The sequence below is a fragment of the Canis lupus genome, chromosome 38 (assembly GCF_011100685.1).
Source record: "Canis lupus familiaris isolate Mischka breed German Shepherd chromosome 38, alternate assembly UU_Cfam_GSD_1.0, whole genome shotgun sequence".
Classification (NCBI taxonomy): Eukaryota; Metazoa; Chordata; class Mammalia; order Carnivora; family Canidae; genus Canis; species Canis lupus.
This window is the reverse complement of record NC_049259.1, coordinates 14,083,741-14,110,396: the sequence shown is the minus strand read 5'-3', so window position 1 is coordinate 14,110,396 and position 26,656 is coordinate 14,083,741. Positions and strand designations below refer to the sequence as shown.

The 26,656-nt window shown below is 35.7% G+C and overlaps 1 protein-coding gene across 1 annotated transcript in view; it reads right to left on the bottom strand.

Annotated features, from left to right (window-relative positions):
• Window positions 1-26,656, bottom strand: part of RRP15 (ribosomal RNA processing 15 homolog) — a 45,738-nt gene that overhangs the window by 11,160 nt on the left and 7,922 nt on the right. Inside the window, exons 2-4 of the mRNA XM_038586164.1 lie at window positions 22,478-22,749; window positions 20,167-20,264; window positions 17,352-17,553 (exon numbers count right to left, since the gene is read on the bottom strand). Of these exons, the coding sequence (XP_038442092.1) occupies window positions 17,352-17,553; window positions 20,167-20,264; window positions 22,478-22,749 (572 nt within the window). The remainder of the gene's footprint in view (window positions 1-17,351; window positions 17,554-20,166; window positions 20,265-22,477; window positions 22,750-26,656) is intronic.

The following is a 26,656-nucleotide window of genomic DNA, read 5'->3' as shown; positions in this document are numbered from 1 at the left end:
TATTTGAAAAGAAACATTAAGAGAATAACAAGGAGCTTGAAATTAAAAACATGATGGCAGGAACATAAAATCAATACAAGGGTGAGAAGATAAAGCTGAGGAAATCATCCAGAAAATAAGAGTAAAAAGAAAAAAGTGATGGAAAACAGAATTAAGGTAATAATTGGAGAACCAGTCCACGAGGTTCAACATACAAATAGCAATTACACAGAGAGAATGCAAATATGGAGGGAAGGAAAATCAATGAAATATTTCAAAACAATATTCTCAAAGAAAAGAACACACGCTTCCAGAATGAAAAGAGCCCTCCTGAATGTCTGAAACACAAAAGAAAAATTGACACATCAAGGATATAGTGGAAAATGTCAGAAGAATAGGTGCTAAAATAATATCCTATAAGCTTTCAGAAAGAAAACAAACAAAAAAAAATAAAATAAAAAATAAAAGAAAGAAAACAAACAAGTCACATACTTAAAGATCTATCAAAATAGATACAGATTTTCCTATAAGCAACCCAGAAGCAAAAAAGCATGAGACAAATTCTTTCAAAATGCTGAAGGAAAATAATTTCCATCTGAAAATTCAATATTGAGATATATTGTTATCCAAGTAGAGGAGAGAACAGAGGTACTTTCAGACATATAAAGTATCCAAAAGTTTACTTCTTATTAAGCCTATCTCAGGAAACTACTGAGAATGTCCTCCACAAAAATGCAGAGTAAACCAAGAAGAGAAAGACACTGGGAGAGAAAAAGTAGGAGGTCCACAAGGAAGAGAAGGGAATTTCCAGGATGAGAGTAAATGGAGACTCTGGAGTGGTAACTAAACGTCAGACAGATAGACAATCTGGATCATGGCAAAAACATTGGAGGTTATGCTTTACCAAAACAGTGGGAATAAGCCAAGAAAGAAATGAGATCCAGTAAATACGAAATCCAATCCAGGAGAAATTCCAAGGATCACAAAAAAATTTAAGTCACAGGATGACAACTAGTTGAAGCACCCCAAGAGAGCAATCACCCAGAAAAAGGAGAATGAGGGACTCTAGGAGAGAATATCTCAAAGAAAATAATTATAATTGATATTATTACCTGAGATAATTTGATTTTGAAAAATTAAACTAAGAAAATTACATATGAAAATCAAGGTAATTAACTTCAGGAAAAACAAAGAAAGGATAGTTAAGAATAGAGAGATGCATAAATGCCAATGTAACTAGCTAAAGGAGTAAAAAGTAGTTGTCCCAGAATATGCAAAATGTGGCCTTTTAAACCACATGGATAAGTAAAAATTAACTTAAAATTAAATAGGAAAAAACAGGACAGGAGAAACTATTCGTTGATCATTTCCACAAATTCTAAGCTTACAAGCCTCCTCTAAGATCTTCCCAAAATATCTCCCCCCAAGACACGCTTCTGCTTTTGTTAACCATGATTCTGATTCTGTTTCCCTTTCTAACTTACCCAAGGGAAAAAAAATGTTAAAAACATGAATTATACTATGAAGCTATTATGTGCCAGTTTATATAATACTGCCTTACTTCTAATTCTCTTTAAGATTCCTACCCAGAAAAAAAAAAAAAAAAAAAAAAGATTCCTACCCAGAAAGCAATTGTTTTTCTCATCTTATATAAGAAAACTAAGGCTCAAAGAAGCAAAGCAGCTTACTCAAGTTCAGTTAATAATAATTGGCTGAGTCAATACTCAAACCCAAATCCATGATTTCAAAGTCTAAGTTATTTCCATAATACTATAAGTGCTCTAAAACGTAATCAGTAAGAACACTATTTATTAGTACATCACTTGTTATGACCTATAAATTACATGGTAGAATGAGTACTAAAATACACTGAAAATGACTGAATATGTTTAAGATAATTTCTGTAAAAGTCAGAACTTCAAGGGTGCCCAGGGTCCTGGAATGAAGCCCAGTGTCAGGATCCCTGCTCAGAGGGGAGTCTGCTTCTCCCTATCTCTCTGCCCATCCCCCTCCACTTGTGTTCTCTCAAATAAATATAATCCTTAAAAAAATAAAAATTAAAAAGCTAAACTTTTTTATTTATATTGTACAATATTTATAAAATTATATTGTAATTATATTGAATTATATTGATTCAATAAATTGAATTCAATAAATTATATTGAAATTTATATTGTACAACAGATTTACATACTATCTATTTACTACTGTCTCTTTTCCACAAAGATAATTTACTATTAAGGCAGAAAATTTCCTGAATACTTAGGGCATCCAAAAAGAAAAGGTGGACGAGAAATTAATATAAGAAAAGAAGAGGGGCACCTGGCTGGCTCAGTCAGTTAGCATCTGCTTCAGCTCAGGTCATGATCCCATGTTGGGCTCCCTGCTCTGTGGGGAGCATGCTTCTCCCTCTGACTCTCCCTTCCGCTGTGCTCTTTCTCTCTCAAATAAATAAATAATTTCTTAACTAATAAATAAATAAACAGAAAACAATAAGGCTGAGGGAAACTCCAAATGAGTCCTTCATTGGAAAAACTCGCCTAGGGTGATTCCTAAATAGATTTCAGTACATGTTAAGACATCCTGAGAAATAGGGTTTGTTTGTTTGTTTGTTTGTTTGTATGTTTGTGGTTTTTTTGCTTGTAAAATGGAGGTAGGGGTAATTTGATGTATCACTTTTTTTTTTTTTTTTTTATGATAGTCACACAGAGAGAGAGAGAGAGGCAGAGACATAGTCAGAGGGAGAAGCAGGCTCCATGCACCGGGAGCCCGACGTGGGATTCGATCCCGGGTCTCCAGGATCGCGCCAGGGGCCAAAGGCAGGTGCTAAACCGCTGTGCCACCCAGGGATCCCTGATGTATTATTTTATACTAGAATGCAAACCAACAGAGTTCTGGATTTGAATCACAGTTAATTATTGATTACAATACTAAAAATCAGAAAGTTTAGAGGTCCAGAATACATATTGCAAAATATAGTTTAACCATACTATACAGGTTAGGCACAGATATTTACTATCATGATATGGAAGTTGTAGTAAGTACAGGCTGAAATGACCAAAATTTTGTAGCTTGTGAAACCTGTCCAGTGTTGCTGCAAGGCAGTACTAATTCAATTACCTAAAGCAACCTACAAGATAACTCTCTGGGCCTATATCAACTGAAAAGTAAAACTGATTAAATGCAAAAACATAATAAAAACCACATGATGCAAGAAAACTAAATAGTCCCTACTCTCATTGGCCTGGTTTTATACAATATTTAACCAAGATCATACAGAAGCAGTCTTCGTCTATTTTGAAGATGAAGACAACACTTAAAAATGTTAATCAGCTACCATATATCAGCAGCTATTGAAAACTAAAAAACAGAGGTTTGGAATTATTCATTAGTCTAATACTAAATAATTAAGAGCTTAATCTCATTTCAATTCTGAAGGGGAAAATTAAAGTCAAATCCTAAAACAATAAGCAATATAATCACATCTATATTTAGCAATCAGCAATAGTTGTGATCTCATTGCTTTCCCTAAGAATGTTCAGCTTTCATTTTAATTTAGTTTTAGCTAAATTAAAAAAGGTTCTTAACACACTGGATAAATTCATCTTAATCTTTGTTGTTGTAAATTTTTTGTAAAGCTATTTATAGTTGTAGTTAGTAATCTCCCCTCTAACTGATTAAAGCCTATCTGAAAGTTCAGCTGGCGAAATGAAGGATATATGGGAAATCCCTTTATAAAAAGATATATTCTGGTAGAAATCAACAGTAGTGATAGACTCAAATCTTTAGAATATGAATAAAAACACCAATGATTTTCTCATCATGCCAGATATTAAAACATCCTACTAACCGTAAAGGATTGAAAATGTAATCATAAAGGGTTGAAATTTTCAATCTGGAAGGTACAAGAGTTCTAACAAAGAACCTACGGATTCAAGGTTATATGGAGGATCCAGTATCAACACAAACTCAACTTTTCTCGGACTCTCAAAGAATTCTTAGAAATTCCTAATTGTCTAGATCAATTTATGCCTTCTTCATTTCTTCACAAACTTGTTTTAGTTCATTTTAACTGTTTTACTAGGATGGTATTCCAGGCAACAAGCCCATTTGGGCTTTGTTTTTAACTATTGTATAGTTTCCAGATTCTTGTACACTTTACAAATTTAAATGGGTAACTTATAAGATCCAAGCAAGCTAAAAAAGCATTTGGTAAGATATCCAAGGAAAAAAGATCAAGATGCTGAAATTACATCACCTTTAGTTATAGTCCAAGCACATGTTAAATGTATAGAGTTCTCTAAGAAAACCTAAATTCTGTATAGCTTTCCAAGAATTCAGGCCTAATACTACTAAAAAATATGCTTCTTTGATGTTTTTTTTTTTTCATCTGCTGCACTATTTTTTGTTTTAATTTCATTTGCTGCCCTTGATTTTACAATGGACTTAATACTTAAGCCTTACCTCAAAGTGGTTTTATTTGGTGGCTTCCATTCTAACTTGCTATCTATACAGCTAATTTCACAGAATTAAAGTTTGAGGAAACATTCCTGCAATCCAGATGTTCCTCATTGTTTATAATCTCTTAGTAGCTGTTAGTAAGTTAAAGCTGACTAAACTGCCTAAAAGACAAATGTAACACCTCAAGGAGCCTTTTGACACAAGTGCTCTATGTATTTTTAGACTCCATTAAGAGCTTGAAACATTGAGAATACACTCAGTCTCTTAAAGCATATCATTCTTCTTTTATCAACTTTGTTATATAGCATATAGATGATAATTCAGGTTTATAAACAAATTAGTAGAGCTGTGAATTCATCTAGAAAATTGATACTGATGGTTTAATATCATAAATTTGTTAAAGAGCTTAAATGAGCAAACATGTAAAAGTACTCTATAAAACTATGAAACGTTATATAAATAAAACTGTTATATCTAGTAAAAATATGCATACTATCAATCTACCTACTAAATCAACAAAGATTTAAAAATAAATGGACTATCCTCACTAGAGCTCCCTGTAAAATGGGTGACTCTAGGTCTGGGCCACAGAAAATACAAGGTTTGGTGTGAGAGCTTTTGTCCCAGAAAGCAAGAAAGTACTCTAAGAAAAATGAGGTCATGTCAAAAGGGCACAAGAAGCTGGTTTGTACTGGTTCCCGTGGTCAGATCTGTGAATTTAAGCATCAAAAAAAGCATAATGATTCTAAAATATTGAACAGCTAGACATTCATACATCCATAATATTAAAGACAAAAACAAAAAGGTGGCAGGGGGGAGGTTCACTTGTCAGCACTGGAGATGACTGTTAAGCCAACTCCTTACTCTGGAACGCAGTAATTAAAAGGAATGATACACTAACCCCATCTTTTGGAATTTAAATTTATCCTGAGAAAAATAAATAGAAAAAATGAGAAAATCACCATTCTGTAAATTCCAGTAACATTTAACCATTTTAGTCAAGAATCATCAATTGATGCCAAAAGGTAAAAGATAGATGAGGAACAGTATATTTGCTTTTAAATTATTCATCCCATAAATTACTTTCTAACTATAAAAGGGAAAATGCACCTTTAATAAGGAAACATTTATTACTATTTTAACCAAATGAAAAACTACCATCACTAACATGGGGCATTCTTATAATGTGTCCCCTGATGTGATAGCATACTAAGTATACAGCATCTAAGTATCACACCTATCAGTTATGTTGAAGTTTAACCTAAATCCCCCCAAAAAAAATTTTAACCTAAATCCCCCCCTAAATCCCAACCTTTAGTCCTAATTTTGCGCTTACAGTAAAAGGGCACAGAGGAGCAAGTTGAAAGACACGATGAAATAATCAGATGGATTCAGAACCTGGACTCATTCTTCAAGCAAGACAACTGGTTTAGTTACAAATGAATCTTCTGAATTGTATGTAATGTGAATTTTATTTCAATGAACCTGTTTTTAAAAAAAGAAGTTCTAGGACACTACAGGGATAACCACCTTCAAATAATCATCCCCCAAAAAAACAAAAACTAGATGAGGAAGGAGATAGGCAGACAGCTCTTTAAAATAAACACATGGACAAGTGTCAACAATTTTAGAACTTAGATGATAGAAATACTGGTCTTTCAAACTTTCTCCCTGTTATAAAGAATTCCTTAAATGAGTTTAATGAGTTTGTTTCATGATTCTGAAATGTTTTAGTATGGAAATATTTTATCTTCCTTAACAGTTCTGAGAAATGAGATTTTAAAATCTATCAGTCTCCATGTGCTGCTACATATCCAATAAAGAGGATGTGAGATGCAGGAAAACTCAAGACAGAAAGCCATCTCTCTCATCATTCTTCTTAGAGCCTCAGTGGGTGACACGGTGGCTCATTAGCCAGCCCCACCTCTTGTAGCTCATCTGGGTGAGAGAAGGGAAGCATAGTTTTTGGTTCTGCTTCTAATGAAGTACCTCAGATCTTTTTAAGTAGCAGGCACAAATAGCTGATACAATTTTGGAACAATGGGGACTGGGTTTTAAACCAGATTCCACCAATAACTATCAATGTGACTTGGGGCGAGTCACTTAATATTTCTGATTTGGAGTTTCTCACCTCTAAAATGAGAATTCTAGTACTTTTTAAAATGGTAATTATAAACAAATACCTTTCAAAGTGCCTGGCACAAAGCGAACACTAGCAAGTGCCCTCCCAGTCCCTCTACCACCATTCCTACTTACTAATGCCCCGGGTCATCACACATATGGCACAGAATTCCTAACTAGGGACATCTGTAATCTCCTAATGATGTTTCCGCACACTAGTCACAAAGATGAGAACATTCAAATATTGGAGTATGAAAGCAACCATTTAGAAATCAAACTTTCCTTGGTAAGTAAAATCTTGGAACAATTTAAGAAAGCATAGCTTAAAATGGGGAAGAGAAAGTGGACAAATTTCTAGGTCCTCAAAACCCATGTTTATTGTGTAAAAATCTGCAATATTAGACTAGATACACCTAAAATGAGAGAATTTTCCAAATATAAACATAATTTTTATTAAATTATTGGACAAATTTTTGATTATCCAATACTTGTAAGTACTAACAGGTTTTCACATTTGTTTCCAACTTTAGATTCACCTTTGACTACTGTTAGGAAAACTAAGTACTAAATAAAAGAAACACAAAATAAAAATAAAAATAACTGTAAACATTTATATAGCACTGTGCCAAGCACTGTTCTAAGTACTTTATCCTGACTCAACTGGTTCTCAGTTATCTCTATGAGGTGGTTACTACTACTAGAATGATTATCTTAAACCATAAGAAACTTGAGGCATGGTGTGGGTAAATAACCCACAGATATTAAATGGCAGACCAAGCATTTTCAACCCAGGCAGCCTGGTTCCGGAGTCTGTGGCCTTTGCTACTGTATAATATTTCATACATTCCCACCAACATTCTCATCTGCCTACTACTCAAACAAAAAACACCAACCAACTCATATTTATGATTTTCAGCAAGAAACAATAAAACATTCTTTTTATTTTTACAAACGCACCAACTAAGTGTAAGCATATAGCATAAAACTCACTTTGAGCAAGACAATTAAAAAAAAAAAAAAAAGGCCTCAACCTCACTGATGAAAATCCTATACTCCCATCCACTTCAGCAACTTCAAATAGAACATTTCTTCAAATAGGGCCAGGAGACATATGGCACCATTAGTCATTTTTATTTTAACAGTAACTAAAGATTTCTAGAGCAACTCTGTAATTAGCTCTTATGCTTCCCTCATACCCGTATTTCCCCTACATCAAAATGCTGCATGTACCACAGTGCCAAACATAAGTTTGCTTTGATTACAACTGCTGGCCAAATCCGAAACCACGCTATATTAAAGCTAAACAGCCTATTTTAAAAGGAGTTGAGAAACAGGCTTTAAGCTGTTCCCATCAACAGCAATGTGTACAATCACACTCATTCTCATTTCAAACTTTGGAGTCTCTCTTTTGTCTAAACTCTAATCTATTTAGGCATTTTCAGTAAACAAACATTAAGCTGAATTATTTACAAAGTTAGAATTCCACACATTCCAGCCAGAGCTGCTTTTATGTGAGAGTAAAACACTGTTGCTGGCAATGCAGGGGCAACTTAAGGACAGTATCTTTCTCTACCCTCTCATCTGCCTTCCCTTTCCCCAACCCAGTTAAAAACTAAATCCTGAAAACTGCCAGGGGACCACCTACACAGCTGTGTGTGGAGTCCCTCCAACCCTAGGTTTCCTTCTTCGGTAGCAGGAATTCAGTAGATCTCTGAACCCTATGGAATGTACAGTTTTAACAGAACATAGCAGTGCAGAGTCTAAGTTAATAAAGAAGTCAGGTATTTCAAAAGTATTCACACCACTAAATACCCAGCTATGAAGGAATTATGTGGTGGCCATTAATGAGAAATGTATGAGAAACAAAGCCCCCTACCTTACCTCTATGTCTGCCATTTTAAGTATTTATTATCACAAACAATAGAAAAAATATATATACCTTCCTCCTACAGTAACTTTTTCCCCTAGAGACTTTTTATTAAAATTTGTTGTCTAGCAATCACTAAGAAAATTACATTCTAACAGAAACAAGCTAACATTTTCTCTTACAACAAAATTATTATTGTGGCTTCATTATAACCAAAGGTGAATGTGCAACATTGGCAATTTCAAATAAATGAAAACCCTGCAAGTCTGTAATTCAAGGGTTTGAATAACATATAGTCAGTGCTTTCCTAACAGCAGCCAATATATTTTCTTTCGTGATTCAGATTTAAAATGCATCATATGCATCATACTTGCTTCAGTCCCACCTTTAAGGAAACAGACACTTAAATTTCAAGAAGTTTGACTGGATTTTGACAACTTTTCAAGAAAAGAGCAAAAGGAATAACTATAACTTTGGAAAGTAAGGGGAAAAAAATAACAACTCTACATTATTAAAATCTTGATTACCCAACCTACCAGGAAAACGTTATCGCTCTAGATTGGTACGTGTTCTGAACAGGGTACAGAAAGAACAATTCCCTGAGGGATTAGAACTGAAATTTTTTATGAAACAACTTTTCTTATACAAAATATAAATTATTGTTGTTTCTTTAAACAGAGCGTCCTAAATACAATTTAATCTTTCTAAAAACCACTCAGGGTCAACATCAAGGAATCTGTCAATGTGCCTTCTTATATGATGGTATGTAGCTGATATGGGACTTCATTTATTTGGATCAAGAGTGGGATTTATAGGTTCTGGATTATAGACTTTTCTCCAAATAACTGACAATTCTGTAAGTCTAGAAACATTTAAATTTAATCACATGAAAAACTCTAAAATACATCATGCACCTTCCCTGATTAGGTAAACAGGAAAATTGTTTTCAGGCCCTACAGAGACATTCAGGACTCATGAGACTCTGCAACAAGGGGCCTCCATAAACACTGCTATTCTGGTAGCCTGCTCCTCTGTGGTCATGTCTCCTATACTAACCAAATGCCTTGCCTCACACTTGCTGTTTTTAACCTGCTCTTTATGGTCATTCTTCTCATTGCTGATTACAACTTCATTTTATAAAAGTCTTAATCTCTAAAGGGGAGGTAGGTGAAATAGGATAGGGATTAAGGAACATACTTGTGATGAGCACTGGGTGATGTATAATGTGTTAAATCACGGTATTGTACACCTGAAACTAATATAATACTACTATATGTTAACTATACTGGTATATAAAATAAAATAAGCCTTCAATTCTCAAATATGTTCCACCTTTTATAGTTTCAATTTTGTAAAAGATGTCACCATTTCTGAATCTCTCAAGCTGTAAACCTCACAGTCATCACAATTCTCCCCTCCCCCAACCCTTCCAAAACTATCTCTCCAACCAGGTTCTTCTTTTCCATTAATCCTCACCACACCACACCTTAGTTCAGGGTTTCCCATCTTGCTTTAAGGTAAAAGACTCCCATGGTTGATCTTGAGTCTTTCCATCCTTCAGCCTTCTTTTCCTTAAGAATAATCATATCTAATCAGGTCACTTACCTGATGAAAAATTACAACTAGCTCCCAACTGCCTAAGGAATAAAGTCCAAATGCCTTAACAGAAGACTGAAGACTTAAAAATGTGATTCCAACCTACTTCCTCAGGATCTCATTTTCAAGCCTCCCACTCATCAGCAAACACTCAATATCCCAACCTCTAAGAAAGAAGAAAAAAGAAAGGAAATTATAAAGGATATGAAAAATTAAGAACAGGTAGGCTTTCTTCTCCTATAGTAGCACAATGATTGCCCGTTGCTTTTCCTTGGATTACTACTTGTGAAAATGTCTACTCATTATAGCTTCATTTTCTGACACATATTTCTTTTCAATGTTTTCAAAGATTCTGTTTCACCATAGGCTAGTTTCAACAGCACTGAGTACTTGTTCTAATTTATTACTTTCTTCATGAAATTCTTTAGCTTGAAGATTTCAACAGAAATGCCACTCAGTGGTGCTTCCTTTCCTGTTATCATTAGAATTCACATAATAAAATGAAAATGCTTCTTCAGATACTCAAAGCACCTTTACCTAACAGACTGGGTTAGTCCAGTGAATGAACTAGTGCCTTTACTATGTTTGCTTCATGATTTTTTACAATTAAAGCTAAGTGTCTTATATTCTCCTAAGCACATTCCTCTTGAGAATCATATTTTCTATGAACATCCTCCCATCACAATTTTTCCAACTTCACTACCTTCTAATTTCATAAGCAACATACCATCTGTACTACCTGGGACGCTTGCTCAATTTTCAAATGGTTCCTCTTCTTTTTTCCATATGAAATGTTTAGTGGACTGATTCATTCTCAAGAATCAAACCTCTATTGAATTTAATATTTAATACTTTACTCCAAATTTCAATTTTGGGGATAAGAATCACTCTTTCCTTAGGCTTTCTGATTTCCACTAACAGTGTCCTTTGTCATGGCCTTATCTCACAAAAATATACATAACATTAAAAAAAAATTAACTAAGTCTCTGATTTTGATTTAACAAGATTTATTTTAACATGACATGTTAGTGAATCAAGAAAACAATGAGCATTATTGAAGATATTGGGCAGTGAACTCAAACAAGTGACTTATTTTGCACCTAAGCTTTGCAATGTAAGGAATTTATTTCATTTATTTATTTTTTCAATGTAAGGAATTTAAAAGAAAAAAATTAGATTGTAAAATTTGTGAATGACAAAGGTACAGTGTGTTTACATTTATTAAATGTGATGTACATCCACTGTACAAATGCCCTGACTTAACATGATGAAAGAGATGTGCAACTGTTACTAAGGAAAAAAAAAATTAATCCTTACATATGTAACAGAAGAAACAGCTCATTTTTTAATAGACAAAAAAAAAAAAATACTCTAGGGACACCTGGGTGGCTCAGCATCTGCCTTTGGCTCAGGGTGTGATCCTGGTCTGAAGATGGGAGTTCCGCATCTGGCTTCCTGAGAGGAGCCTGCTTCTCCCTCTGCCTAAGTCTCTGCCTTTCTCTCTGTGTCTCTCATGAATAAATAAATAAAATCTTAAAAAAAAAAAAAAAAAAGAGTACTACTCATCCTGAGTTCTAGTGAAGGCTTTTTGATTTACAGATAACTAGCTGTTATCTCTTCTGAAATGAGCCCATCAAGTACTTTTTTGTTTTACTTTGCAGTATTCAGGTTCCACTCCAAGAAATAAAGTATATTAATTAATGACTCAAATGTAATTTAGTCTATTAGTCTGACATTTTTAAAAATAGTCTTTTCAAAATCTCTTACCCTAAAAATGATCTTTAAAAAGTAATTATACCTTTTTACTCTAAGGAAGGCTTTCCCAACTACTTTATTCCAGAAATAATGATTGGATACAATAAAATTAAGAAAAAAACAGATAGGGAAGCCCCAGTGGCCCAGCGGTTTAGCGCCGCCTTCAGCCCAGGGTGTGATCCTGGAGCCCCGGGATCAAGTCCCACATCAGGCTCCCTGCATGGAGCCTGCTTCTCCCTCTGCCTGTGTCTCTGCCTCTCTCATGAGTAAATAAAATCTTTAAAAAAAAAAAAAAAAGAAGAAAAAAAGAAAGAAAAAAGAAAAAAACAGATTAAAAAGTTCTAAGGGCAACAGTATTTTTTAAATCAGCAGAATCAGAAGATTAAAAATACCCTGATAAACAGCTAATGATATGAAAGGCAATCTTTGGGACATACAAAAACTTTGCTTCGATCTAGGCACCAAAAGCCTTTGAAGATTATGGTTCTTAAATGGAACAAGCAGACTTTTAAAAGTTGAAGTAGTAGCTCACAAAAACAGTGAATGTAAACATATAAAATGAAATAAATCAAATGTAGATGTATAGTGCACAATACAAACGACCCTTAAACAGACTTAGGAATCATAGCTATGTGATGTGTAAAGAAACAATTTAGTAATTCTAATTATCTATTGGTTTAAAAATAAATCAATTACTAGACAAATTTTTAAAAGATCATACACTCTTTTCTTCATATACTCTCTTTTCTTCTTTATTTTCTACGAAATTCATGCCAGAACATGAATCTAAATATCTAGACTCTTACAGGGTAGAGATGATCACAAAGCTGGTTTTCAAGACACAAATGCATATAAATAATGGAGGGGCACTTTCTTCTTTATAATGCTAAACCTTTAGAAAAATGCTTATATACAAGTATTTTTTAAATAATTCGCTTCAAACCATTATAAGCAAGCATTTTTAAAATAATCCATTTTCAAGTATTTAAATATTTATTGTTTGTGAAATACTTTATAATTAACTTAAGACTACCAATAATTCTGTTAAAAGCAATAGGAAGTTACAAGAAGATTAACCTTTTTGCTTTTAAAATAGTCTTCCAATTAAACAGCAGACATGCATTTATCTCTAATTCTTATGAAAAGTCCACTAAAAGTATAAAAAGCTATAAACAAACAAGGAAACAATACAGGTGGGAAAATAATTGACACAATATGCCAACAAGTTTTGGGACATAAATGAAAACTGGATAGAGTACGGGTAACCAATTAGAGAGAAGGGAAAACTAACATTTAAGTGAGAAACTGGATCCATGCTCAGGCAAGGAGGGAGGTGGGGGGGGGGGGGGGGGAGGAGCATGATAGAAATACAAGACTGGTTGATAGCTTGTGGAAGAAGCAGTAAGACTTTTAAGTACCCTCCCTGGCCTATGGAGGCAGGTGACGGACCCTAACATAGGTAGTTTAATCCCTGAAGATATTAAATCAGAAAAGTCTTGAACTCAGGAAAACTGATTAATACAAAGAGATTGTATTGAATAAGCCTACATAGTGCACACTGTTTGACTTGCAGCCACATCACCCCAACCTCTGCCTCTGGTTACTTTGCCTCTTCCACTTCAGTCTGTCAAATATCCTTTGTGCACCTCTTGTAAGGATATTTAACACTGGATTTAGAATCCATCCATATAATCTGAGATGATCTCTTCACCTCAAGATCCTTAATTATATCTGCAAAGACCCTTTTCTAAATAAGGTACATTTATAGGTTCTGGGAATTAGAACACAGACTTATAATTTTTTTTTTTTTTTTTTTTTAATGATAGTCACAGAGAGAGAGAGAGAGAGAGGCAGAGACATAGGCAGAGGGAGAAGCAGGCTCCATGCACCGGGAGCCCGACGTGGGATTCGATCCCGGGTCTCCAGGATCGCGCCCTGGGCCAAAGGGAGGCGCTAAGCCGCTGCGCCACCCAGGGATCCCGACTTATTATTTTAGGAGCCACCGTTCCATCTACTATATATAATTCAGCCAACACGTTAAAAATGAAGATATCCTATACCCTTCCCCAGAAAGCTACTGTAGGTAAATGTGACCTCATCAAAATGAGAGTGAAAGCCAAGAGAAAATAAGTCCAAGAAACAGAGGCTATCGCAAAGGGAAGAAGCAAGGGGAATTCCCAGAGCAGTGCTAAAGCAAACTCCAAGTGCATACCAGGGTAAAGAACAACCAGTCTAGATTGTACCAAGATGGCCATGGAAAACGTAATACTGAGAAGGGTTTTTTAAAAAAAAGAGGCAACTGTTACCTCCAGAAAACAAAAGCTGTAAGGAAGCTAAGTTGAAGAATAGAAAAGTATTATTTTCATACATTACTTTGTTCAGGAGTGAATGATGTTTACATTGAATACTGATTTAGCTAAAAGTAATAATATACTAAAGTGAAAGGACACAGTACGGGAAGTATGGCAGCAAAGGAAAGTGATAATTCCTTAACTTCCATAAAAGGTATCTAATATTGATTTTAAAAGTCTAAATATTATTTAAGACATGAAGGTAAATATAACAGATGTAAGAACTGAACATAGTTACCTCAGAAGGGGGCAAAACAAGGGGCAGAGAGGGATGGGGAAGAGCACTAGCAATTTTATTTAGTCACAGGTTCCCTTTTGAAACTCTGCTCCTATTGCTTTGAAAATAAAATTCATTTTATGCCCCAAAAAAGAAAAGGTTCTCAGAAAAGTGTCTTGTTCAGGATCATAACATAGTTAAGAAATATCTATCACAACACTTTAAAACCTTGTATACCTTGCAGGAATATGGAAATTCTTGAAAAGGGATTCTTAAAAATAAATTCCCAAGTTCTGAGTGTTCCTAAGGAATAAAACAAAAACAAAAACCAGACACAACCAAAAGCACTCCTATGTATGTTCATGTAATGGATCCAACCTCTAGTTTATATTATTGCAATTCTATCCAGCTTCTTAATATAAAAGCATGGCTCTTTTTTGTTTTTGAATGTAAGACTTTAATACCACAATTACAAATAACAAGTATAACAAGGTAAAGGAGCTGAAGACATAATGAAGGTATTTCCAGATTGTTATCCTGATAGATAGCTGCCAATGAATTTAGTTTACATGCAGATGGACTCTAATTGTAAAGATTTCATAATATTAGGAATACAAGATAAAAAGGCTACGCTCTGACCCATTATGCCCAGGAAAGGGGCAATGAGAATTTTCCTAAAAGTTGTTCTGTCCAATTGTCTGAGAAGGGAAAGAGCATCTTTGAAGAAAAGGTGCAATAGCAATGGTGCTAGGAAGAAGTAAGATATGAGAAAAAAGGAAAATTTTATTTTCTACTTAATTAATATCCTTCTTTATCCATTTCATTAATCTATGTCTTATTTCTGAATAGTGTTTTGGCACGTTATTCCCACTTTTACTTTCCCTCCTTCTCTTCAATTGCTTTACAAGTGCACTTAGTCCAAGTAACTCACACAAGTTTAATGATCTATGTCCTACATGAATATTACAGTTACATTAAAATCCCCCCCCAAATAGGGCAGCCACTTAATTTACCTCTTACTGTACCTAATATAACTGATGATAACAGGCAGTGTAGACATACTAATTCAGAATTTTTAAATCTTGTTTACTTATTTACTTGAAGTAATCTATCTATCTGAATTGTAAGACTTTAAAAGATAAAAGAATAACACCAGGTACAAATAGGAAATATTCTTGATATTAATAACTGATCCAATTATACATATTTTAGTACGTTTATATTATTCAGATGTAAAACCAAGCCCAGTCAAATAAATAAATAGATAGATAGATAGATAGATAGATAGATAGATAGATAGAATGAGTCTGGCTGTTTTTCCATAAACATGAAATCAAAGTGAAAGCAGCATTTTTAAAGGAAATGTTCCAAGATATTGTTAGTATGGGATAAGAAGTTCTAGAGACAAATTAGTTTTAGAGCAAAGCTGCTTTGGTTTGACAATGAAGTAGAAACAAAAATAGTCAGGGGCAAAAGTATGAATGGTAAGTAATAAAGGCAACAATGGTATTGGAAAGAACCCATGCTCATGATTTTCATAACTCATGAAAAAATAATCCTAAAGCAAATGCTTCTATTAAAAATCATTCCAAAGCGAACAGAAAAAAGAAAAAAATAGTAAGTCTTTTTCCATCTTCCCACTAGCTCTTTCTCATTCAATGATGCTGGATCTTTCTCCAATTTTTGGAGTAAAATGTCCCTCATGAGAACACAGCAGGTTAGATTTTTTTAACTAAAAAAGTAATCCCCAAACATAGTAGTCATGTGTTTATAATTAATCCTGACACTTTAAAACAGCAGTACCAGTAAGCTTCGTATTATATATATAATTAAAAAACAATTTGGGGGGAGGGGTGCCTGGGTTGCTTAGTCAGTTAAACATCTGCCTTCAGCTCAGGTCAAGAACCCAGGTCCTAGGATAGAGCCCCGAGACCAGCTCCCTGTTGGGGGGCGAGAGAGGGTGGCAGCGGCGACTAAATTCTCCCTCTCCACCCTGCTCGTGCTCTCACTCTCTCTCTCCCTCTCAAATAAATACGTAAAATTTTTGAATGAAAAAAATTTGAATAAATAAACAACAACAACAACAAAAAACCAATTTGGGTCCTTTAATATGCAAGAGATAGACAAAGTTAAAATACCTTAGAAAACTTTTGTCAAATTTACGTAAAATGGCAACTTAATCAAAGAACTTGAAAAATACTTCAGCCCTAGGCTAGCATGAAATTCCTAAATGCTCTTCTTGCCAGTTTTAACTGGCAAACCAAAGACAAACAAAAAACTTACAACAGAGGACTCCTGTTTCCTGACTGAAGTACTTTTTGTTGGCAATAGAAATTAAGCCATCAAACACACCAGCACTTTGCTTTAATTAAAAAACAAAACAAAACAGCCCTTTTGAGAGTAAAGCACATTTCAGAACTTTTCACCTGGTACCTTTAGAAAGGCAACTATTGGAGTCCACAGGTCAAAAGGAGTGGAGAAGCAAAGTTACCATGCCAAAGACCACGAAGAGTATTTACACGCTATCGCTTCCAACCAGTCAAACATCACCAAGCAGCCTCAGTGCAAAAGATGACCTTCCACCATGTTCCCCAAGGCTCTGATCCTTCCTATTTTAGAAATTACAAGCCACCACAATTACCTCTGTGGGTTAAAAGCTGCGGGTTGAAGCTGTATCCCTCACTTAGGTTTCTATTCTCCAAAGTGCACAAAAGACAGGATTTCAGATGGTAGAGATCCAATATCTCTAAAAGATTTATAGATAAATCTGTGGTTTTAGATAATTTATCTATAAATTTGTCAATTTATAGATAAATTGTGGTTCCTGAGTACTCACAGCAGGGGTATGTATGTCACCTATAACTGGCAACCTCCATACATACTGAATAAATCACCATGAAACTTAAGAATCCAAACCTTTAAATTTATAGTGTGCTGTTTCACCCCAAAACATTACTCTAAGAGCTAAAAGTCTGATGCACTGAATCCTATATAAAAGTCTTACCTGTTTGGCTTTCAAGTTCTTTCCAGTCGAACTTTTTTCACTTGTACTTGCATCCATTCCTCTCAGAACACTGATGAAATCTTTCTTGGAAACAGTTGATATCAACTTAGCACGTTTTCTAATAGAGCTTCCAGCTTCTTTAACCTTTTCATCAACATTCTTTTGATGCTTCTGTACAGCATTAAATAACTGTACCACACCCCTAGAGAATATAATATGACCAGAACAACACAGTTAAGTAACAGTTACACTAGAATACAAGTCATGAGGATAAGAACAATAGGTTTTTACTGCTTAGGAAAGAGGCAAGCATTTAATAGGCACTCAAATGAAAAGAAGTGAATCTGAAAAAAATGAACATACATTTCAATGAATGAATACAAATTTCTGAATAAAGAATAAATATATGTGGACTGATATGTGATTTTTCTTCACAGCTTTCATCTTTCTAAATCAACTTTTGTGCAATTAGAATGAAAAACTATTTTTAACACAAACACCTATTTCTCAAAATATAATTACATAATAACTGAAGGCATCACAATGTAGTGGAAAGAAAATGGCCTCTACAGTTAGCTGCCTAACCATCTGACTCTAGGAAAGGTTTTCTAGATTTCAATTTCATCTATAAATGGGAAAAATAATACTCAAGTAGTTTATAAAGAAGTTATATTATCTGCAACTCTTATAAAACTAATCTTAAAATCCTATTTTAAAATGAAATAAATACTTTGTTCTATAGTTAAGTTCATTCCAAGAAGAATTCTGAAGATTAAGACCTCCAGCATCCATTACGGTAGCCATGAGCCACATGTAGCTAGTGAGCCATGAAATGTGGCTGGTTGTTCCAAATTGCAATATGCTCCAGGTTGAAAATACACACTGAATTCTGAAGACTTAATATGAAAAAAGAGAATTTTAAAATCTCTTAATTGTTATTAATCTTATTAATCTCTCTCTTTTTTAATTTTTATTTATTTATGATAGTCACAGAGAGAGAGAGAGAGAGAGAGAGAGAGAGAGAAAGAGAGGCAGAGACATAGGCAGAGGGAGAAGCAGGCTCCATGCACCGGGAACCCGACGTGGGATTTGATCCCGGGTCTCCAGGATCACGCCCTGGGCCAAAGGCAGGCGCTAAACCGCTGCGCCACCCAGGGATCCCTTATTAATCCCTTAATAATTGTTTTATATTGATTATATGACAAAATAATAATACTTTGATTATCTTGGGTTAAATAAAATGCATTAGGACAATAAATCTCATCTCTCCCTCTTTTTTTTTTTTCTGTATTCAATGTGTCCACCAAAAAGTTTTACATTATATATATGGTTCCCATTATATTTCTATTGGACAACACTGACTTAAAGCATTACCATCCTTTCGAGCTCTAATTCTATCACCAGGAGAGGCACTCTGCCATGCGCCCTGAGTATCCCTGCACATTCTTGCTAGGTTTTTCAAGGATGCAAGGCCCTGACTGTTCTTTACACAGGGTATTTCTGAGAGTAGGGTTTGTAGGACGCAACCTTGAGTGATGAAGTAACATCTACCCCCCGCCAACAGAAAGCGGGCTTGTTACCATTCACCATAAAAGCAGGAGATTTCCAAGTACAGTATCTTCTGTAACACTACCCACTGCACGCTCAAGCATCCATACTGGACATCTATGTTACCACTGAGGGATACAGAGAACCAGTGGAAATGTGATGCTCTGGCTACTGCTTTCCCAAGAGTAATAAGGTCGTTTGTCTCTGACCCAGAAGTCTCTGGTCTTCTGGCAGTATCCAGAAAACTAACAGGCTAGCTTATTAGCTTATAAGGAGTGTAAAATTCCATACCCTTAAGAGCAGGGCTGGGACCAAAGTGAGGAAAAGGAGGTGCCTCAGATATAAAATTTAAGAAGGCACTTACTCTCATGCACCAACCATGCACTTTTCTAAAATCTTTATATGTTTTTAATTTATTTAATTCTCAGAGAAATCCTGCAGGGTAAATACAATATTCTACTATTTTTATAGATAAATAAACTGAGACAGAAAAATTAGGTAGCATGAGCAAGGACACACAGGTAATAAGTCAGTGCTGGGATTTGAACCTAGCGGTCTGGCTCTATCTCACTGTAGAACTCCAATATGAATTAAAAAATGACCCACATAGTGTAAGGAACTAGATAATCAAAAATAATTCCGCTAAATATAACTGCTATATTCTTGAAGTAGCAGCTCAAATGTTCTCTCCTCTGTGAAGTCTTCCCCAACTCCCCTGACAATCTCCTGCTGTAGTGCCCAACACACCGGACATACCTCTAGTCTCAAAGAAGACTGTAGTTCCTACAGGTGAGTAGACAAGGACCACCTGGCAGCCACCAGATTCTATTTATCTCTGGACACAGAGGGTATCAAATAAACATTTGGTATCAGTGATTAAAAAAAAAAAATGCAGAGTGAAAGGACAGCATAAAGCTGCTGTAACACATAATTCGTTATGACCTAAGTACAACATAACAAAAATGATCATCTATCGCCATAAATTCAGACAACTACCATAAGAGAAATGCACATCTAATTACACTGCTCTTGTGATTACAAAAACAATACGATCTGCAATAGGTTCAAACCAAATATACAAAGGATGTTATACTCTTGCCTCATGAGATCTGCGAAATCTTTGGTTGAATTCAGTATTAAATAGGCAGGTTTTGATATAAACCACTTGGCTCTGAGAAGGCTGAGCTTAAGGATCAGATATAGTCAGAAATGGATCACTATCAAAGCTTTATTATACTTATTTTTTAAAGGGTAAAAACAGTCTTACCTTGTTGCAATTCTCTGAAGATTTCTCTCTGTTTCTTTGTCTTTGACAACATCTGGCTTTACTCTGCACATCATTTCCCATTCTCGCTTCTTATCAAGCTGTGTTATAAATATTGTTATGTGAAAGAATATTAGGCATTTTTGAAAGTGCAGCATACTTTGATATGATACTCTGTGAAAGGACAAAGGTAATAAATCATTCTGGCTTAGTTTGTCACCGGGACTGAAAAAACCCCATACTTTTAGGGGTTCAGCTCAGGGGGCCGGCCTGTGGTTAGCACTCAGCATGTCATGTGAGAAGCACAAAGTGAGTTTTTGTCAGGCTCTCTGACAGCAGGGGCCTGGAAAGCTGCCAGGACACTGAGCCAGGCAGGACAAGGTAGGGTGTGAGAGAGCTACATACTTGACCTGCTACCACCAGATCATCAGAGGTAAGCATCAGGAAGACCCCAAACTACTATCTTTGATAACCACAAGTTTAAATACTTATTTATGTTTAAGAAAATCTTTCCCAATAAGTCAGAATTATTAAGAATTTATATTAGCTTTTAAAATAATAGCATTGTATCCAGTAGTACTCTGGTCCCAGGCACCTGACTTTACACATCAATACACCACATCAGTATATACTGCTGCCTCGGGCCAACATATCACCTACAATCAAATACACTGAATATGATCAACTGATCACCAGGAAGCTAGTGAGTATCAAAAGCAGTAGTAAGAATCAGTAGGAAGAAAATCTCCTTTTGGGATCCCTGGGTGGCGCAGCGGTTTGGCGCCTGCCTTTGGCCCAGGGGCGCGATCCTGGAGACCCAGAATTGAATCCCACGTCGGGCTCCCGGTGCATGGAGCCTGCTTCTCCCTCTGCCTGTGTCTCTGCCTCTCTCTCTCTCTCTCTGTGTGTGACTATCATAAATAAATAAATAAATAATATTAATTAATTAATTAATTAAAAAAAATCTCCTTTTATCTATTCCTTTTCTTCATCCACCTAATCTCTTACTTTGTATTAATGAAAATGTCTAATCACAGTCAAACAAAATTCTTGCTCTCACTATAAAGATTAGCCTGATTCCTTTCTAAAAAAATAGATTCCTCCTCAAAGCAGATAATTTACTTTAACTGTCATGAAATTCACTATCAGATTTTGCCAGAAATTTAAAAATCTTACTTTTAAGTCTAAAACGGTTGAGTCTTAATTGTCTGTAGTACTCAAGACATGCATGATCCCAAAATACTTTTTAACTCTGAAATAATTTTTATACTTAGGACTTATTCGGAATAAGTACCTGATATTTATTAAACTTATTAGAAACAAGTACTTGATATTCTGGAAACTGATAATATTTAACAGTAAAAAAAAAAAAAACTGATAATTTGCAAAGAATCTACTTAGAAATATGTAAGAGTGTTTGTAGCGCCTTTGTCCTGTTTCTGGTATCAACATGTGTGTTTTCATCATTATGTGAACAGTACCATCTCTAGCACTCAAAGGATTGGCCTAGAGCAGTCAGAGACTCATTTTTCTTGGCTTGAAAACATTCCTACTTTCACTAGAACATTGTGACTAGAGATAATTAAGGATCATGATATTTTTAAAGCTTATTTCACCTTTTGCCAGATAATAAAAATTCAAACTTTCAGTTGAAAAGCTATCAGTAAGATTTAGAGACAAATCTTATCTTAGAGTAAAATGAGAATATCAACCTACAAAGTAGGTTTTTAGTAAAAAGTAAATAACATTCTATTGGTTCAGAATCTAATAATGTCAGCATATGGAAGCTAAACTGAGTGAAATATTTAGATCCAAGAGCCACTGCCAAATGTATAATTTTCTTGATTTTAAAAGGATAAATTTCTCTGGAGTTTAATTTCTATTTGTTTACGTAGGTGATTAAAAAGCAAACATGCTGGGAGCCCCGGTGGCTCAGTGGTTAATAGCGTATCTGCCTTCGGCTCAGGGCGTGATCCTGGAATCCCAGGATGGAGTCCCATGTCAGGCTCCCTGCGTGGAGCCTGCTTCTCCCTCTGCCTGTGTCTCTGTGTCTCTGTGTCTCTGCCTCTCTGTCTCTCTCTCTCTGCATCTCTCATGAATAAATAAATAAAATCTTTTTTTAAAAAAAGCAAACATGCTCAATGGAGTAATTTAGGCTAGGTTTCTGAACAAAACCTTGGTTATTCATCCCTTACATAAAAAGCAGATTAAAACCTGGAATGTTAATTAGACAAACACAGCCAGGAACAATTTGGTACAGGCAGGAACTAGACGAGGCAAACAATCTAATCCACAAGACACTGGTAAAACACACCTGTTTCCTCTTCTCCAGTCTCTCTTGCTTTAACTTTTCTTTTTCCTTTTCCAGCTCTCGGTTTTTTACCAGAATACTGGGTTTACTTTTAGGAGTTTTTCTGTTAAGAATTTTAGCCATGGCATCTGCCCAGCCCATGTCAGTTCCAACACTAGCTTCTGCGGCATTTTCATTTCCATTGCCATAGGGTTCAACTTCATCTTCATTGTCAGCTTCCACTGCTTCATCTGAAGAAAAGTGATCCTTTTCCAATCCACAGCTTCTTGCAGAACCTAAGAGTAGAAACCAATTAAACTTTAACACTGGAGGAAGAGGCTGTCAAAGGTATGCCAGAAACCCCAGGACCCTTCATAAAGCTAACAGTTCTCCATCTATCTCCATTTCCACAAGAGGGAATTTTGCGAGTCCCACGGCTGCAGTAATAGCAGAGAGCAAAAGGGCCCTTCATCCTGCCATCAGCCCCCAAAGACCTGGCTCAGCCATGCTGGGCTTCAGCACCCAAGACCCTGGTAGCAGAAACAAATCTAACAGCCCACATCACCACCTACTGTCAAGGGAGCTGCAGATAGCAACGTGGAACAGTGTAGGGTGTGGTCAAGTCCATGGGCCTTAATTGTGTCATTAAACTACTTAAAGTGACTAATGAAAATTTTAAATGATTAACAAAAAAATTTAATCCATCAAGGAAACGAACGGTACAACATCTCCATGGTACAGAGAAGTCAGAATAACTTCTCTGGAGATTTGATCCAGATATTTAAAATTCTGAATTTATGTGTAGAAAGATCTAAAGACAAATAAACAAAACCTAGCCTTTTATAAAATTTGCTTTTAACATTATAAAATTAGGTGTTTAACATTTCTGAAAAAAACAATCTAATAAAGCAGTATTTGCCCAAGATACTGAAGATTCAACTGCACTGCTGTGTGACTCAATGACAATATCAAGGTCTTGCAGATACAAAAGCATACTGTTGGAATTTTATCCTGCAAAACATCTGAAAAAAAAAAAAAAAAAAAGCAAGCATAGGGATCCCTGGGTGGCTCAGCAGTTTCGTGTCTGCCTTTGGCCCGGGGCGCGATCCTGGAGTCCCGGGATCGAGTCCCACGTCAGGCTCCTGGCATGGGCCTGCTTGTCCCTCCTCCTGTGTCTCTGCCTCTCTCTCTGTCTATCATGAATAAATAAATCTTTAAAAAAAAAAAAAAAGAAGCTTCATAAAAAAAAATCATATACAGGTTATTTGCCAGCTAGTTCATCTTACAAGGTTAAAATAGCTGGGGTCAGCAGCTTGTTAGAAATAAGAGTCTAAGTCCATGGCCTTGCTTGAAAATCAACTCATTGAGATTTTGTAGCTTAAGTTTTGTGGCCTTTCTCAACTTATGAAGTTCACTGTACTTGACCAACAAGAGACAAGCAGCCAGCACAGTCTGCATACACCTATATGACCCAGAGCCTTCTGGACAGCTTCTGTTTTGTTCTTCAGAAGACTATGGAACTTATTAGGAATTACCTCAAAGAAGAAAATCATCCAATAGCTTAGGAACTTGGAACATTTCTTAATAAAGCAGAAGAGGAGCTAACAAAGCACTGCATTTCTGGGAGTATGTGCTGGGTCCATCGGCCCATACCAAAACTAAGCATCACAACCAGAACCTGTTTTTACATCTGAGAAGTCTGCTTTTGTTGTTGTTGTTGTTACTTCAGAATCATGCACCTGCTCCTCAGCTCTAAGGTCCCCTTTCTTCCTTAATTCCAATGAAATGTGCATATTCTGCTTTTAACATTTCAACCTTCTGCCCCTTAATTCAGTTTATTGCCATGACCAAAATGACAGAAGCTGACTGTATAGTCGGCTGTTAATGTCTGAATGTCTCTCTCTGTGACTATCATAAATAAATAAAAATTAAAAAAATAAAAAAAAGTAAAGGAAATAATAAAAGAAATTGCTAATAATTCCACTGCCCTAATGTGCTGCACATTTCTTAATAAGAAGGAAAAAAGTTTTAAACAGAAAATCATTTGCCATATACTTAATCTTTTTTTTTCTTTTTTTATGATAGTCACACAGAGAGAGAGAGAGAGGCAGAGACATAGGCAGAGGGAGAAGCAGGCTCCATGCACCGGGAGCCCGATGTGGGATTCGATCCTGGGTCTCCAGTATCGCGCCCTGGGCCAAAGGCAGGCGCTAAACCGCTGCACCACCCAGGGATCCCTGCCATATACTTAATCTGAAGGCTTCTCTGTATCCTGCATGCTGGGTAAATTTGAGAAACCTGAGGACATGTGATTCTAGGCTTTGACATGTAAATTAAGGTGACTTAAAGAACTTTATTATTCATAAAATACTTTTATTGTTTTTTTAAGATTTTATTTATTCATGACACACACACACACACACACACACACACACAGAGGCAGAGACACAGGCAGAGAGAGAAGCAGGCTCCACGCAGGGAGCCCGATGTGGGACTCGATCCCGTCCTGATCTCAGGATCACGCCCTGAGCCAAAGGCAGACGCTCAACCACTGAGCCACCCGGGCATCCCTCATAAAGTATTTCTGAAAGTATCTAGATTTTGCCAAACAAAAGCTGTTAGTACTACCATTCAATTCAATGAATCTGAGTGTCTACTATGTACCAGATTTCAGAGTCACACAATTTTTCTCTCAGAAGCATCCCTTTGATCAGTGTTTCCTGGAAAGTACACTAAGAAACAAAGTTTGGAGAATGTAATTACTTGAAAAATAAATATGTTAATATTATACATGTTTTATTCCTCAGAGTCACTAGCATTGCACAGGTATTTATAACAAAATAAACAACTGACAAGTGCTTCTTCTAGTAAGAATTTATCTAAAAATGTAAAGAGGCATAATGGCTTAAATGTTTGTGTGAATGAAGAATACCAGGGTGATTAAAAACAGAAGACTTTACCAGCCCTGGATAAAATGTCAAAACTACAATACTGACATCTAGTGTTTTGTCCTGATGCACTCACACACAAACGGCAACAATTTCAGCTTCTCAGTTGCATTGCAAAGGCAGCCAGGAGATATGAGGACTGTTAAGAGCTACCCCAATATCAACTTCCAAACTCTGTCTCTTTTCCTTGGTGTTTCTTACCCAGACTGATTACCACAATATGCATATTATAAGCACACAATGAATCCATGAAAAGTCTTACAACACCATTTCATACAACCTGTACAAACCAATTTAAAAAATTTGAAAAGAATTCACTAAATTCATAATTTTTGTTTGATTTGATTTAAGATGTTCTAGCTCAGAGGTGCCTGGCATTCATTGCAAATAGAAATGATCACATTTTATATAAATAAAAAATACCAACATAATGAGGTCCTCTAGCATACCAAAAGCCAGGATTTACGTCTAGGGTACCAAAGATGAAACAAATCAGAAAGCAAAACTGGTTCTTAAAGTTTTACTGTAATTTATGAAGATGAGTTTTGCCTTGTTTTTAATTTTCTAATTGATCTTTAACAACGGAAGTTAAGTGCCCCTATTCAGGGCACCAGATAAGTAAAAAATTCCTTTGAAATCTTTTGTATTATCTTAAATATTAACTGTAAGTTTGCATTCTATTTTTAGAATCTGGAAATTAAGGGAGGGCTAAAAAGAATGCTTACTGGAAGCAATAACTAAAGGTTCCAATGTAACTTTCCGCATTCACGGAATGTTCTATTATCAAAGCTGATCACTAGCCAGTGGGCATCAGAGCCTTATGAATGCTTCAAATGCAGCTAGTACAACTGAGGAACCAAATTTTTCATTTTAATTACTTTAAATTTAAAAAGCCACATGTAGGGACAGGTGGATGACTCAGTTAGTTAAATGTCTGATTCTTGATCTCAGGGTCCTGAGTTCAAGCCCCACGTTGGGTTCCATGCTGAGTGTAGAGTCTACTTTAAAAAAAAAAAAAAAAAAAAAGAGCCATACATGGCTAGTGGCTATCAGCTATCATATTGGCAGGGCAAGGTTAGACTTCCAAGGTTCTGAGGTAGACATCAGCATTTCCCATCTCCTACTGCCTTTTCCCCAAACTTCCAGCTCCCTTTCAAATTTACCACCTGTCTCAGATCCCAGATATGGTTAATGTTGGCTGGAATGTGGGATAAAGTTTTAAGAAAACTTTATTGATGGTAAAGGGGAAATGGTG